This window comes from Sinocyclocheilus rhinocerous, unplaced genomic scaffold (genome assembly GCF_001515625.1).
Source record: "Sinocyclocheilus rhinocerous isolate Xijiao unplaced genomic scaffold, SAMN03320098_v1.1 scaffold604, whole genome shotgun sequence".
Lineage (NCBI taxonomy): Eukaryota > Metazoa > Chordata > Actinopteri > Cypriniformes > Cyprinidae > Sinocyclocheilus > Sinocyclocheilus rhinocerous.
Window position 1 is genome coordinate 1,379,276 of NW_015658518.1, and position 15,518 is coordinate 1,394,793.

Below are 15,518 nucleotides of genomic sequence, written 5' to 3' on the forward strand. Positions count from 1 at the left end.
ATATATATATACATATATACATACATATGTTATGTATTTTCTAGAATTTTTTGTTGTTGTTGTTGGTGTTTTACAGTTTTTGTTATTTAATGTAATAATTATTGCAATTCATGGATTTATTTTTTATTTTTGCTGAAACAGAGGTGAAGGGATGGTGAAGCACTGCCGGATAAACAAAGATGGATCTATGTACGTGCTCGGCACCTCCAGCGAATTTGAGAGCCTGCTGGAATTGGTGGACTATTTCCGAAATAAACCACTGTATCGGAAGATCAAACTGCGCTACCCGGTCACACCAGATCTGGTGGAACGCTTCAGTTCAGTAAGTAATAAAGCAACATAATAAATCTATTTTGGTGCAGAGCAGGCAAGATGATAGTTTTCTAGAGTTCACTTAAAACGTTGTCAGTTGTGTGCTGTACTGAACACTGTGCAATGATTGTACAACAGTTTGTCTTTGCGTGCAGCATGTGTATACACTCTTCAAAGTGAACAAGGGCAAGTACACCTCTTCCTTTGCTAAGGCCACAGTTTGCATGTTACACTGCATGCTTTCATCTCTAGTAGCTCTGTTGGTCTCTTCTCCTTTTTCCAATCAAAGTTCAGGCCAAAAGTTCTGATTTAGCGGAAGTATAATATGCACTTAAGTGTCATTGTATGGTATAAATGTTTAGTAAGACATATAATATTAAAAAAAATGTCTTTTTACTTAGAATTTTTTTCACTTCCCAAGGCTATGCTAATGTTTTTTGCCCTCTTCCTGTGGCTAGTATTACATGTTTATGCATCCTCCCACCACAAAGCACATTTTTCCTGCTGTCACAGCCTGAAAGAGCGACTAACCTAAATTCACTTTACTCCCCTAATTTTGAAAAGTGACTTATGTGCACAAAGACAACGTATTTGATTAAAAAAAAAACTATAAAACAGTCATATTGTGAAATATTTATACATTTTAAAGTAACTGTTTTCTATTTTAATATATATATATATTTAACATTACTTATTTTTGTGATGGAAAAGCTGAAATCTTGGCAGCCATTACTCCAGTCTTCAGTGTCACATGATCCTTCAGAAATCTTGAATCAGAAATTCAGAAATTTTGATATTCTGATTTGGTGCTCAAGAAGCATCTTTTATCATATGAATGTTGAAAACAGTTGTGCTCCTTAATATTTCTGTGGTTTTTGTAACATTATAAATGTCTTTACTGTCACCACTTAACCACTGATATAGAATACTTAATGTTCACCGAGCAGACAAATTATTTAAAATGTATAGATTTTGCTTGGTTACTGTTTAATGTGCAGGGAGAAAAGTCTAAAAAATGTTTTATGTCTTTCTTTTCAGATAACCATATCTGCTTCACTTTATGATTCTAAACAGTACGTGGAGGCCAATGAGATAGAGCCGTCTCTGGTAAGCACTTTGAAGTGCAAACACAGCTCTTGCGAGTTAGCATGCGCAAGAGGTCATCTCCTGTGGGCTGGGAAGGAAGTGGTGGCGCTGGCTATCTCTTTCTCTCACATAGGAAACTGATCGACTCGAAAGAGGAAATGCAGCCTGGCTAAAAGAGCAATGTCAGGTTTTAGTTTGTATGCCATATGTGCTTCATGTTTCTAGCTCGAACGTAATTCACAAATTCCCTTTAAGGAAAATTTATTTTCGTGAACTGCTGAAGGCTTGTGAGGGTTGCCTCAATACTGTTGCAGATTTGTAGCAAGATTAAATTCATTTTGCTGTGTTGCAGCCCCATAGCACAGTGATGGCCCTCTATGACTACAGGGCCATGCGGCCGGATGAACTCACCTTTTACAAGGGCGCTTTGATCCATAATGTGACCAAGGAGGCAAACGGATGGTGAGATTATTTGCAAATTTTGTAGATAATAAGCCTTGTAAAAAAAGCTGTGGCAGTGCCATGGTACAGTGAGAGTATCAGATGATTATACTATGCTAATTTGGTAAATACCATGGTACTGGAAGATTACCATATAAATTTACCTCAGTATTTACATACAGTAGCACTCCAAGGTACACTACTGTTCAGGAGGTGGGGGTCAGTAAGTTTTTTTTTTTTTTTTTGAGTATTTTGTTCATTTGTTTGATTAGAAAAATACAGTAAAAACAGGAATATTGTGAGATATTATTACAATTTGAAATAACTATTTGCCATTTGAATATATTTTCAAATGTAATTTATTCCTGTGATGCAAAGCTGAATTTTCAGCAGCCATTACTTTTGTGTGCAGCATCTGTACACACTCTTCAAAGTGAACAAGGGCATGTGCACCTCTTCCTTTGCTAAGGTCACAGTTTGCATGTTACACTTGCATGCTTTCATCTCTAGTAGCTCTGTTGGTCTCTTCTGCTTTTTCCAATCAAAGTTCAGGCCAAAGGCTCTGATTTAACAGAAGTATAATATGCACTAAAGTGCCATTGTATGATATAAATGTTTAGTAAGACATATAATACTAAAACATAATTATTTTTCTTTTTATTTAGAATTTCTTTCACTTCCTGAGGCTATGCTAATGTATTTTTGCCCTCTTCCTGTGGCTAGTATTACACGTTTATGCATCCTTCCACCACAAAGTACATTTTTCCTAGTGTCACAGCCTGAAAGAGCGACTAACCTAAATAAGGACCTTAACTGCTTAATTGTTCGAACATGATGTCTGATTAATGTATTTTAAATTTTTTTTATTTCATTTTGATTTTACACCACTAATTTTAAAAGAAGCATCTTATGAGAACCACGACTGCATTTGATCAAAAACACAATAGCTGTTTTCTAAATCTAAATGTATAGATTTTGCTTGTTTTAAGTCTAATGTGCAGGGGAGAAAAGTCTAAGAAATGTTTTATGTCTTTTCAGATAACCATATCTGCTTCACTTTATGATTCTAAACAGTACGTGGAGGCCAATGAGATAGAGCCGTCTCTGGTAAGCACTTTGAAGTGCAAACACAGCTCTTGCGAGTTAGCATGCGCAAGAGGTCATCTCCTGTGGGCTGGGAAGGAAGTGGTGGCGCTGGCTATCTCTTTCTCTCACATAGGAAACTGATCGACTCGAAAGAGGAAATGCAGCCTGGCTAAAAGAGCAATGTCAGGTTTTAGTTTGTATGCCATATGTGCTTCATGTTTCTAGCTCGAACGTAATTCACAAATTCCCTTTAAGGAAAATTTATTTTCGTGAACTGCTGAAGGCTTGTGAGGGTTGCCTCAATACTGTTGCAGATTTGTAGCAAGATTAAATTCATTTTGCTGTGTTGCAGCCCCATAGCACAGTGATGGCCCTCTATGACTACAGGGCCATGCGGCCGGATGAACTCACCTTTTACAAGGGCGCTTTGATCCATAATGTGACCAAGGAGGCAAACGGATGGTGAGATTATTTGCAAATTTTGTAGATAATAAGCCTTGTAAAAAAAGCTGTGGCAGTGCCATGGTACAGTGAGAGTATCAGATGATTATACTATGCTAATTTGGTAAATACCATGGTACTGGAAGATTACCATATAAATTTACCTCAGTATTTACATACAGTAGCACTCCAAGGTACACTACTGTTCAGGAGGTGGGGGTCAGTAAGTTTTTTTTTTTTTTTTTGAGTATTTTGTTCATTTGTTTGATTAGAAAAATACAGTAAAAACAGGAATATTGTGAGATATTATTACAATTTGAAATAACTATTTGCCATTTGAATATATTTTCAAATGTAATTTATTCCTGTGATGCAAAGCTGAATTTTCAGCAGCCATTACTCCAATCTTCAGTGTCACATGATCCCCCAGAAATCATTCTAATATGACGATTTGCTGCTCAAGAAACATTTATTATTATCAATGTTGAGAACAGTTGTGCTGCTTAATAAATTTTTCAAGTTTCTTTGGTGAATATAAAGTTAAAAAGAACATTATTTGAAATATACTTTAAAAATGTATTTACTGTCACTTTTGATCAGTTTAATGTGTTGTTGCTGAATAAAAGTAGTAACAAAAAAATATCACTGACCCTAGATTTCTGAATGGAAGTGTATGTCAAAGAATACTATAATTTTACCATGGCTCATGTCCATAAAACATAGCTGTAATCATGGTATTATCATGGTAGGTTGTCCATGTTGACTTTTCTGTTAATGTAGCTTTGTGGAATATAGCTGTATTAACATATGTTTATCAGGAAAGATTGTCTTATTCATGTCATTTCACTCTCTTATGACACTATCAGGTATTTAAAAAAACACAGGGTGATTTTAATTGCTTAAATTTGATGTTAACCAACATTTAATATTCCCAATCCCAACAGGTGGAAAGGAGACTATGGTGGAAAACTGCAGCACTATTTCCCTTCAAATTATGTAGAAGAAGTTGCCAATGCATCTGAGGCAGGTTGCCAGGTAAAGAATATTACAAATTTGCATATTTGACATCACAGATAAGTAATTTAGTGCTAGTAAGTACATTATTTTGCATTTCTATTTGCGTAAATACATAGAGAATATCTATATTCAAAACATAGAATGTCTTTAAGATTAGATGTTCTCTTTCAGGGCGATGAGGAAAATCCATTGGGTGACTTATGTAAAGGAATAGTGGACATCTCGAAGTGTACTGTCGGTAAGATTATTTATCTTCTGAGTCACCTGGGCACCTGTACATTACATGTTTTTGTAATGGTATTTTGCACTCTTTTCGTCATTTCCAGTTCGTTCAGCCAAACACAGCAGGCCTGTGGTGGTGACGCTGCAGGATAAGGAGAATAAAGACATGCCGTTTGATTTGGCCACTGAGACCACCGAGGAGCTGTACGAGTGGTATCAGGTGGCTTGGGACATCACACAGAGAGAAGAAAACCGAGAGTTTGAGGTCTGTCTCACACGCTTAGACTCACACGCTCTGTTTACTGGTCCTGAATAGGGCAAACTGGGGCTAGTTGTCACACAGGGAAGTTCTCACAAGGTTTTGAGTCACTCGTCATGTAAATATAGTTGAAGTTGTTTAGTTGAAGCCAGACAGATTGAGGGGGTGTTTAAAGGGGTCATATGATGCTTTTTAAAAGATCATTATTTTGTGTATTTGGTGTAACAGAATATGTTGACATGCTTTATTGTTCAAAAAACACATTATTTTTCAAATACTGTACATTATTGTAGGTCCTCTATGCCCCGCCTCTCTCAAACGCTTCGTTTTCTACAAAGCCCCTCCTTCCGACAAGCGCAGTCTGCTCTGATTGGCCAGCTGACCCAGTGCATTGTGATTGGCCGAACATCGCAAGCACTCGTCGGAAATGTAACGCCCCTTACCATAATCGCGAGCTTCATCTTTCAAAATAAATGTAAAGACAGTAAATAATGTCATTAGTTTTACCATCAGTTCAAGCCTGAAAGGGGAACAGAGTCGCGTGACAGACACAGTGATGATGCAGTACACAAGCCGCGGTTAAGACAGCTGACTCCACTTTGATGTGACGCTGTCTCTCTCTCTCTCTCTCACACACACACACATGCGCGTGCACGCACACACACATGATGCGCAAAACTCTGCATTTGAACGGTCAATAGCAAATACTTAAACTAATAGCAAAACATACTTACAGTAGCTGATTCAGAAGTGCCAGATTGTCATAGCAAAGTCAGAATTACCTCCTCTCCTAGGTTCACGAAACGGTCGTCCATAAAATGCATTGCTGTTCTGTTGTAAGTAATCTTAAAGATTCCTAAATGCATCTACTTTCGGAAGGCCAAATAAAGTGCTTTTGCTTTCGCCTAGAAACACACAGCGTCTCCTTGACATGGCTGCTTCAACAGTAACTGCGGTTACTGAAACCACGCCTTCTTTCTTTGCGTGCTCATTTGGGCGGCATTATGCAAATATTTCCATATAGTGTGGTAGATATGTGGGGGCGTGTTAGAATGAGCCGTTTTAGGGGGGCGTGGCAGAGTCTTAACTTTGATAAAGAATATCTCTTTGGTTTTGAGACTTTAGTCTTTGCAACTTCAGGGATCTTATCTATGCACAATCAGCTTGTAACACTCCAAAGAGAAAGGAAAACTTGAAATCGCATCATATGACCCCTTTAAATGCTAGGCATAGCCCTAGAAGCACGTTTAACCATTGCCATTTTAAGTATACAGTCAAGTATTTCAAGTATAATTTTGGGCTGGTGTTTATAAATGTTTACAATAAATTTCTATTGCAGAAACAAAAGCAAAGGGAGGTTGAGAGCAGGGACGAGGTGGCCAGCGAGATGTCTGAACAGGTCGTTTACTGCCAGCCTCGCAGCAAAGACAAGGACCGCTTTGGTATGGCTCATTAAATATGAATGTATACATATTTACATATACACTACCATTCAAAAAAGAAATGAATACTTTTATTCACCAAGGATGCATTAAACTGATCAAAAGTGACTGTAAAAACATAAAAAATTTTGTTTTTCAAATAAATACTGTTCTTTTGAACTTTCTTTTCATCAACGATTCCTGGAAAAACACAGCTTGCACAAAAATATTAAGCAGCACAACTGTTTTCAACATTGTTGAACAGCAATAATAAGAAATAAGTTTCTTGACCAAATCAGCACATCATTAATGATTTCTGAATGATCGCTCACACTGAAGACTGGATTAATGATACTGAAAAATTCAGCTTTGCTATCATAGGAATAAATTACATTTTAAAATATATTAAAATATTATTAAATTATATTTAAAATGTATCAAAAATAAAATATATATTTAAAAAAACATTAAAAACAATTTTAATTTAAATTTTAATCATATTTTACAATATTACAGTTTTTCCCTATTTTTGGTCAAATATTTGCTTGGTGAGCATAAGAGACTTCTGTCAAAAACAGAAAAATATATATACAATGACATATATGAAGTAAACTGTAAATGAACAATGTGATTGTCTTTCCCTATCAGATAATTATACCTACAAAGAGGTTCGCTCCTTCGTAGAAAATAAGATTCCCTCCAGAAACAAGTCGACTCAGTTTATGTTGTATAACCGCAAGGCGCTCAGCCGCGTCTACCCAAAGGGCCAGCGGGTGGATTCCTCCAACTATGATCCGTATCCTCTGTGGATGTGCGGCTGCCACATGGTGGCACTCAACTTCCAAACCGCTGGTGAGTATGAAGTTAAACATCTCATGGACAAAGCTATCCATTAACATTCCCACTTATCTCAGTGGTGCTTGTTTAGCTAACTTATGACTGCACTGGAAGTATATGACATGTAACAGGCCATAATAAACTTAACATTAAATTCATTTAGTCAAAATAAACAGCTACTTATGAATTTCTTTCAATGCTTTTTGGCAACATAATGGTGTGATTATACCATCTACCAGCAGGGGAAAATTGCCAACCTTTGACCCAAAATAGTAAACAAGGAAGTGAGGAGATGTACTCAATCAAAGTTAATGTTTTATAGAAATACACAATGCATATATGCAATTATTATACATTTATACAAGTTTGTATAAAGGGGTAGAGTATTAGAAGGAGGCAAGAAACATAAAAAATGTCATGTTAATGTAAAAAGAAAATAAGACAGTATTTAAAGACAAATATGTAATAAAGGAAATAACATGGGTTTAAACTGTGAGTGTAAGGAAAAGAAAACATTACAGAGAAAAATGTTCAATAAATAAATAGCATAGCATTTATTCCATATGTCTAATAACTAGTGCTGTCAAACGATTCATCGCGATTAATCACATCCAAAATAAAAGTTTTTGTTTACATAATATGTATGTGTGTACTGTGTATATTTATTATGTATATGTAAATACACACATATACAGTATATATTTTGAAAATATTTACCTGTATTTACATGTATATATTTATATTAATATAATTTATATTATATATAAATATATTTAGTATATAAACAACACATTTCTCTTAAATATATATGTGCATGTGTGTGTATTTATATATACATGATAAATATACACAGTACACACACATATATTACATAAACAAAAACTTTTATTTTGGATGCGATTAATCGTTTTGTGTTTGCGTTTCTCCTCAGATAAGTACATGCAGCTGAACAGCGCCCTCTTCAGTCTGAATGGAGGCACAGGATATGTACTGCAGCCTGAGCCGATGCGCAGCGATTCGTATGACCCTCATCAGGAGAAGAAGAATATCAGATTTACTATCACCATTAGGGTAAAACATGAGCTTTATTCAAACAGAACATTTATTTAGGTTGAGTTTGAGAGCTGAACAAGAACTGTTTTTTTTTAAATTAAATTAAATTAATTGAAAAGATTGTTGATGGTTTTTCTGATACTCAGGTGATAGGAGCGAGACATCTTCCCAAACCAGGACGAAGCATTGCCAGTCCCTTTGTGGAGATCGAACTGTGTGGCCAAACAGAGGACAACAAATTCAAGACTATCGTTTGCCGTAAGACGCAGTATTTTTTTTTAGCATAACTGAGATACTATTACGTTTTCATTTTAATTTTAGTTAACATTTTTTAAGTTTTTATCATTTATATCAGTTTTTGTTTTAAATATGTCTATGTAGTTTGTATGAATTTTTTGTTTAGTTTTAGTTATTTTATTAGGTTAAACACACTGAAAATAAGAAATGCTAAAAAATTAAGTAGCTGAAATAAAGTATGTTTTGTTATATTTTATTTCAGTTTACATTTACTGTATCTCAAGTAATGTTTAAAAAAAACACCCTGTTAAGAAGTGGGAAAAGTAAAGAGAAAAAAGACATCTGGGCTATATTCATTTTCAGATGTTATAATCTTAAAGGGGTCATATGACGTTGCTAAAAAGAACATTATTTTGTGTATTTGGTGTAATGAAATGTGTTTATGCGGTTTAAAGTAAAAAAAACACATTATTTTCCACATACTGTACATTATTGTTTCTCCTCTATGCCCCGCCTTTTTGAAACGCGTCGATTTTTACAAAGCTCATCAGTCTGAAAAGCGAGGTGTGCTCTGATTGGCCAGATATCCAGTGCGTTGTGATTGGCCGAATACCTCAAGCGTGAGACGGAAATGTTACGCCCCTACCATACTGTGATGCCCTGTCAGGCCGGAGCGATGATTCAAAAACATGCCAAAAATAGAACTTTTTTTATTTTAAAAACAAACAAGCAAGCCCATAAAAAGTTTCCATAAAAAGTAACTAAGTAACGCAATTAGTTACTTTTTTATGGAGTAACGCAATATTGTAATGCATTACTTTTAAAAGTAACTTTCCCCAACACTGTATATATATATATATATATAATTCCAATTTTTTTGAGAGGCACCAGTATTCATTTTCTCTTTTTTTTTTTCATTTAAAAAATAAATAACTAAATGTGTCCACAGATGATAACGGACTGAACCCTATATGGCTCGGGCCAAACTGTCAGCCTTCGGAGACATTTACTTTCAGCGTGTATGAACCAGACCTCACCTTTCTGCGCTTTGTGGTCTTTGAGGAGGACATGTTCTCTGACCCTAATTTCCTGGCCCAGGCTACGTTCCCTGTGAAAGGTGTTCGCTCAGGTAAGTCTATCAACTTCATTGCCAGTTATTTTTGTGAAACATTGTGCAGATTTAAGTACAAATACTGAGTTGCTGCTTTCATAGGGTACAGATCCGTCCCTTTAAAGAACGGCTTTAGTGAAAACCTAGAGCTGGCATCTCTACTGGTGTATGTTGATATACAGCAGGTGGAGGTAAGAAGCATATTTAGAAACCGGCAATTTGTTGATGTAATTATTTATTTTAAGAAAAAATTTTATTTGATTGAGAATACTGTGTTAGTTTAATGGAAATCCCCTATCATATCTCACTTGTTTCTTCAGAAAGCGCAGGAGGAACTTTACTCCTCCTCGAAACAGTTGCAAAAGAAACAGGCGGAGTTAAGCAACGAGTTCTGCCTCTACGACACTCACTCCAACCAGTTCATGTACTCAGAAAAAAAGATGAATAAACAGCAAAAAATCAACAACAGCAAGTTCTACTCATGAGGAAAGTCTAGTTCCCTTCCGGTCTGGTTCTAATGTTCTTAAGGGTCTCTTCCTCTCGGTTCCGCTGCTCTATTACTACTGGTTCCCTAACAGGCCCCAACAGGAAGTTGCAGCCATCTCACTCTTGTGCTCACACAGGAATTCATTGCAAAGAGAATCTGAGCAATATTCATAGGTGAATACTCTGTGGAAAGTGTAGCTACAACCCAGAAGTTGTAAAACTCTTTAAATTGAGGGCATGAAAACCGCATGAAGGATTTTTTTTTTTTTGTAACTGTGAAACTGTTCATCTATCGTCTTCATCTGATTTTAACATTTCATTTGCAGCTGTATTAAACTTTTCCTTATTGTCTTAAAAATTTAAATAGCAAACAAGACGTTATTTATTTGGTTTCTATCTTGTTTTTAATATGCTGAGGAAGTTTTATCAGGTTTGGTTGGATATGCAAGCGATAATGCACAGTCTGACAGTCATTATCTCAAAATAAATGTGTTTTTTTTTTTGTGTATAATTGCCATTTGTTTGTACATTATCCTGATAATTACACAACTACTCACCAAATAAATAAATATGTGGACACATTGTTTTTGTACTTTTATTTGTATATTATCTTATAAAGCTTTTACTAAGAAAAATGTACAATGTACAGAGTACATTTTCAGCCTATTAACAAGAAAAACACTGCAATATATTGTTACAATAATAATAAAACTGTCTTCTCAGGTCATTCTTACTACAACTGAGTAACTTTCCCATGGACGATGCCATTATAGGAAGTAGAAAATCTCAAGAACCAGGTGTTCCATATATAAAATATAATAAAACAGGCGGTAAAAGTGCACAGTGTCGCAAAGATATAAGAAGCTTGTCTGACCTTGTTGATTTTAACAATGAAATATTTTTAAATATACTTAAAAAAAACTTAAACTTAAAAAAAAAAAGAAAAACACACAACAAAGGGGCATTAAATGTGGAGATTTTAAAAGCTAGAAACCAAAAATCCTAGAAAGCATATTTTGTGACCACTGTTAAGTTCAGGAAATTGCGCATCAGATATATCTCTTACCCGATATCTCTCTTTCCAGTAAAATTCACTACTTCTCACAAATTCTTTCTATTTTTCTCCACCCCCTTGTTTTAAAACAAAATGTCCACGCCACTGTTTGTCTTACAACATTTTAAATGTCTGCTTGAGAGCATTTTTATACATAGAATTTGGAAGATACAGTGTTCCAAATATTGGTTTGGAGGCCTGTGGCATTACAAATACAGGTATTGACTATACTTTAAACCAATTCTCGGGTAACTTTCATGTAGACAGTTTGGGGATTTAGTTTTCTCTTTTGTCGTCTGGAAATGCTTGCTTTTCATCATAGGAAATAAGAAAGCTGATTATGCCAGAGGATGTGATTTTTTTCAAGACTGCTTTGGAGAACAACCACTAGATGTAATTTCTCAGTTTGCTTTGCGCACCGAAACTGGAAGGTAAGTGCGTCTGAATACATGTCACATGAACGATCTGACTTTTAACAGTAATTGTTTTGATAAACATAACATAGTGAAAAGCAATCTGATGCAAAAAGCTCTGCTTCTTTACTCCATGTGAGTCAGATGCAATGATGGTGGGCAGCAGTGAGCTGATAGAGGATGAGAGGAGACGGGTTATTGAGCATCTGCAGACGGGGACTGAAATGATGGTGTATCAGCAGAGGGACTCACCGTCCAGGTCATTACAGAGAGCATGCAGGTGGCCTTGATATACGCTCCGATGACAGGATAGTCAGAATTGTGTAAGTTGCTTCCTTGGAAAAGACACTTGAATCAAACAAAGGAATTAATGCTTTTTAAAAAAAGCAGTGTTGTTATTTTACGCTATGTCTAAGAAAGTGTTTTGGTTTCTACAATTTTCAGAAGAATTGCTTAGGCCCTATGCAAGCACGGAAATGTATTCAAAGGAATACTAGTCATATACTGTAGTGTTTTGTATTTGACTATATATGTTTTTATGTATTCGTAGTGGACATTTTTGAGTTCAAGGAGGTTCGCCAGTGGGAAACATTACAGGATTTCCAACAATTTAATGAGAGCAGGGGGAGTAGATTTTGAATAATCTTTTGCCAATCTGAAAAAGAGCTTCAACAGGACAGCAAAACCTGTTTCACTGTCTTCTATGGATCTGAGTTTATTTTAAAATCGCTGAGTCTACAAGGTACGTAACACATTTTAAGTTCACAATAAAGCAACAAAATGTATTTAGTAGTAGCATACACAACTGTGTTAGCTATACCAGCATTCAAAGGTTTGGGGTCATTAAGATTTCAAATTTTTTTTTAAATAAATTTTGTTAAGCAAGAATGCATGAAATTGATCTAAGTAACAGTAAATACATTTAAAATGTTAAAAAAGATTTCTATTTCAAATAAATGCTGTTCTTTTGAACTTTACATTCATTAAATAATTGAAAATGTTAGTATTTTGTCACAGTGTATGATTTCCTATTTATTATCTTCAACAGCACCTGAAAATAAAAGAGAGTGATCAAACAGTTAAGGCATCCACAAAACACACCTTCCACAAGTAGAGTTTAAAATTAAAGCAGCTGCTTATCTTACTCACATAACCAACCACCCTAACTCTATGCTTATTTCTAATATCATATATATCATATGTCCATTAAGTAACACATTGGGGGAATTTAGGCTTTGTTTAGACGTAGATGTAGTTCCGACAGTTCCGACTCATCTGATTTTAACATTTCATTTGCAGCTGTATTAAACTTTTCCTTATTGTCTTAAAAATTTAAATAGCAAACAAGACGTTATTTATTTGGTTTCTATCTTGTTTTTAATATGCTGAGGAAGTTTTATCAGGTTTGGTTGGATATGCAAGCGATAATGCACAGTCTGACAGTCATTATCTCAAAATAAATGTGTTTTTTTTTTTGTGTATAATTGCCATTTGTTTGTACATTATCCTGATAATTACACAACTACTCACCAAATAAATAAATATGTGGACACATTGTTTTTGTACTTTTATTTGTATATTATCTTATAAAGCTTTTACTAAGAAAAATGTACAATGTACAGAGTACATTTTCAGCCTATTAACAAGAAAAACACTGCAATATATTGTTACAATAATAATAAAACTGTCTTCTCAGGTCATTCTTACTACAACTGAGTAACTTTCCCATGGACGATGCCATTATAGGAAGTAGAAAATCTCAAGAACCAGGTGTTCCATATATAAAATATAATAAAACAGGCGGTAAAAGTGCACAGTGTCGCAAAGATATAAGAAGCTTGTCTGACCTTGTTGATTTTAACAATGAAATATTTTTAAATATACTTAAAAAAAACTTAAACTTAAAAAAAAAAAGAAAAACACACAACAAAGGGGCATTAAATGTGGAGATTTTAAAAGCTAGAAACCAAAAATCCTAGAAAGCATATTTTGTGACCACTGTTAAGTTCAGGAAATTGCGCATCAGATATATCTCTTACCCGATATCTCTCTTTCCAGTAAAATTCACTACTTCTCACAAATTCTTTCTATTTTTCTCCACCCCCTTGTTTTAAAACAAAATGTCCACGCCACTGTTTGTCTTACAACATTTTAAATGTCTGCTTGAGAGCATTTTTATACATAGAATTTGGAAGATACAGTGTTCCAAATATTGGTTTGGAGGCCTGTGGCATTACAAATACAGGTATTGACTATACTTTAAACCAATTCTCGGGTAACTTTCATGTAGACAGTTTGGGGATTTAGTTTTCTCTTTTGTCGTCTGGAAATGCTTGCTTTTCATCATAGGAAATAAGAAAGCTGATTATGCCAGAGGATGTGATTTTTTTCAAGACTGCTTTGGAGAACAACCACTAGATGTAATTTCTCAGTTTGCTTTGCGCACCGAAACTGGAAGGTAAGTGCGTCTGAATACATGTCACATGAACGATCTGACTTTTAACAGTAATTGTTTTGATAAACATAACATAGTGAAAAGCAATCTGATGCAAAAAGCTCTGCTTCTTTACTCCATGTGAGTCAGATGCAATGATGGTGGGCAGCAGTGAGCTGATAGAGGATGAGAGGAGACGGGTTATTGAGCATCTGCAGACGGGGACTGAAATGATGGTGTATCAGCAGAGGGACTCACCGTCCAGGTCATTACAGAGAGCATGCAGGTGGCCTTGATATACGCTCCGATGACAGGATAGTCAGAATTGTGTAAGTTGCTTCCTTGGAAAAGACACTTGAATCAAACAAAGGAATTAATGCTTTTTAAAAAAAGCAGTGTTGTTATTTTACGCTATGTCTAAGAAAGTGTTTTGGTTTCTACAATTTTCAGAAGAATTGCTTAGGCCCTATGCAAGCACGGAAATGTATTCAAAGGAATACTAGTCATATACTGTAGTGTTTTGTATTTGACTATATATGTTTTTATGTATTCGTAGTGGACATTTTTGAGTTCAAGGAGGTTCGCCAGTGGGAAACATTAAAGGATTTCCAACAATTTAATGAGAGCAGGGGGAGTAGATTTCGAATAATCTTTTGCCAATCTGAAAAAGAGCTTCAACAGGACAGCAAAACCTGTTTCACTGTCTTCTATGGATCTGAGTTTATTTTAAAATCGCTGAGTCTACAAGGTACGTAACACATTTTAAGTTCACAATAAAGCAACAAAATGTATTTAGTAGTAGCATACACAACTGTGTTAGCTATACCAGCATTCAAAGGTTTGGGGTCATTAAGATTTCTATTTTTTTTTTTAATAAATTTTGTTAAGCAAGAATGCATGAAATTGATCTAAGTAACAGTAAATACATTTAAAATGTTAAAAAAGATTTCTATTTCAAATAAATGCTGTTCTTTTGAACTTTACATTCATTAAATAATTGAAAATGTTAGTATTTTGTCACAGTGTATGATTTCCTATTTATTATCTTCAACAGCACCTGAAAATAAAAGAGAGTGATCAAACAGTTAAGGCATCCACAAAACACACCTTCCACAAGTAGAGTTTAAAATTAAAGCAGCTGCTTATCTTACTCACATAACCAACCACCCTAACTCTATGCTTATTTCTAATATCATATGTTAATTAAGTCCATTAAGTAACACATTGGGGGAATTTAGGCTTTGTTTAGACGTAGATGTAGTTCCGACTTGTTTTTTTCAATTCAATATATATGAAAATTAAGTTGTAATTTTTTTAACGTAATACTGGTCACACTATTTTTGTGTAAACAGTGAAGCACATTGCATTTGTATGTGGGTAATATGAATGAAAAATAAAGATGGATCTGACTTAAAGGAATAGTTCACCCAAAAATGAAAAGTTGCTGAAAATATACTCATCCTGAGGCCATCAAAGATTTAGATGAGTTTATTTCTAGAACAGATTTAGAGAAATAGCATTACATCACTTGCTTACCAATAGATCCTCTGCAGTGAATGGGTGCCGTCAGAATGAAAGTCCGAACAGCTGATAAAAACATCACAATAA

The 15,518-nt window shown here is 35.0% G+C and overlaps 1 protein-coding gene and 1 pseudogene across 1 annotated transcript in view; both read left to right on the plus strand.

Moving 5' to 3' along the window:
• The window catches only part of LOC107722471 (1-phosphatidylinositol 4,5-bisphosphate phosphodiesterase gamma-2-like), a 25,995-nt gene extending 15,411 nt beyond the window's left edge, over positions 1-10,584 (plus strand). Inside the window, exons 20-32 of the mRNA XM_016530827.1 lie at positions 142-322; positions 1,351-1,419; positions 1,751-1,860; positions 4,311-4,401; positions 4,555-4,621; positions 4,710-4,870; positions 6,204-6,306; positions 6,934-7,137; positions 8,054-8,193; positions 8,322-8,433; positions 9,362-9,541; positions 9,626-9,714; positions 9,844-10,584. Of these exons, the coding sequence (XP_016386313.1) occupies positions 142-322; positions 1,351-1,419; positions 1,751-1,860; positions 4,311-4,401; positions 4,555-4,621; positions 4,710-4,870; positions 6,204-6,306; positions 6,934-7,137; positions 8,054-8,193; positions 8,322-8,433; positions 9,362-9,541; positions 9,626-9,714; positions 9,844-10,008 (1,672 nt within the window). The 3' untranslated portion in view covers positions 10,009-10,584. The remainder of the gene's footprint in view (positions 1-141; positions 323-1,350; positions 1,420-1,750; positions 1,861-4,310; positions 4,402-4,554; positions 4,622-4,709; positions 4,871-6,203; positions 6,307-6,933; positions 7,138-8,053; positions 8,194-8,321; positions 8,434-9,361; positions 9,542-9,625; positions 9,715-9,843) is intronic.
• Positions 10,585-11,628: 1,044 nt separating this feature from the next.
• Positions 11,629-15,518, plus strand: part of LOC107722457 (1-phosphatidylinositol 4,5-bisphosphate phosphodiesterase gamma-2-like) — an 18,326-nt pseudogene continuing 14,436 nt past the window's right edge.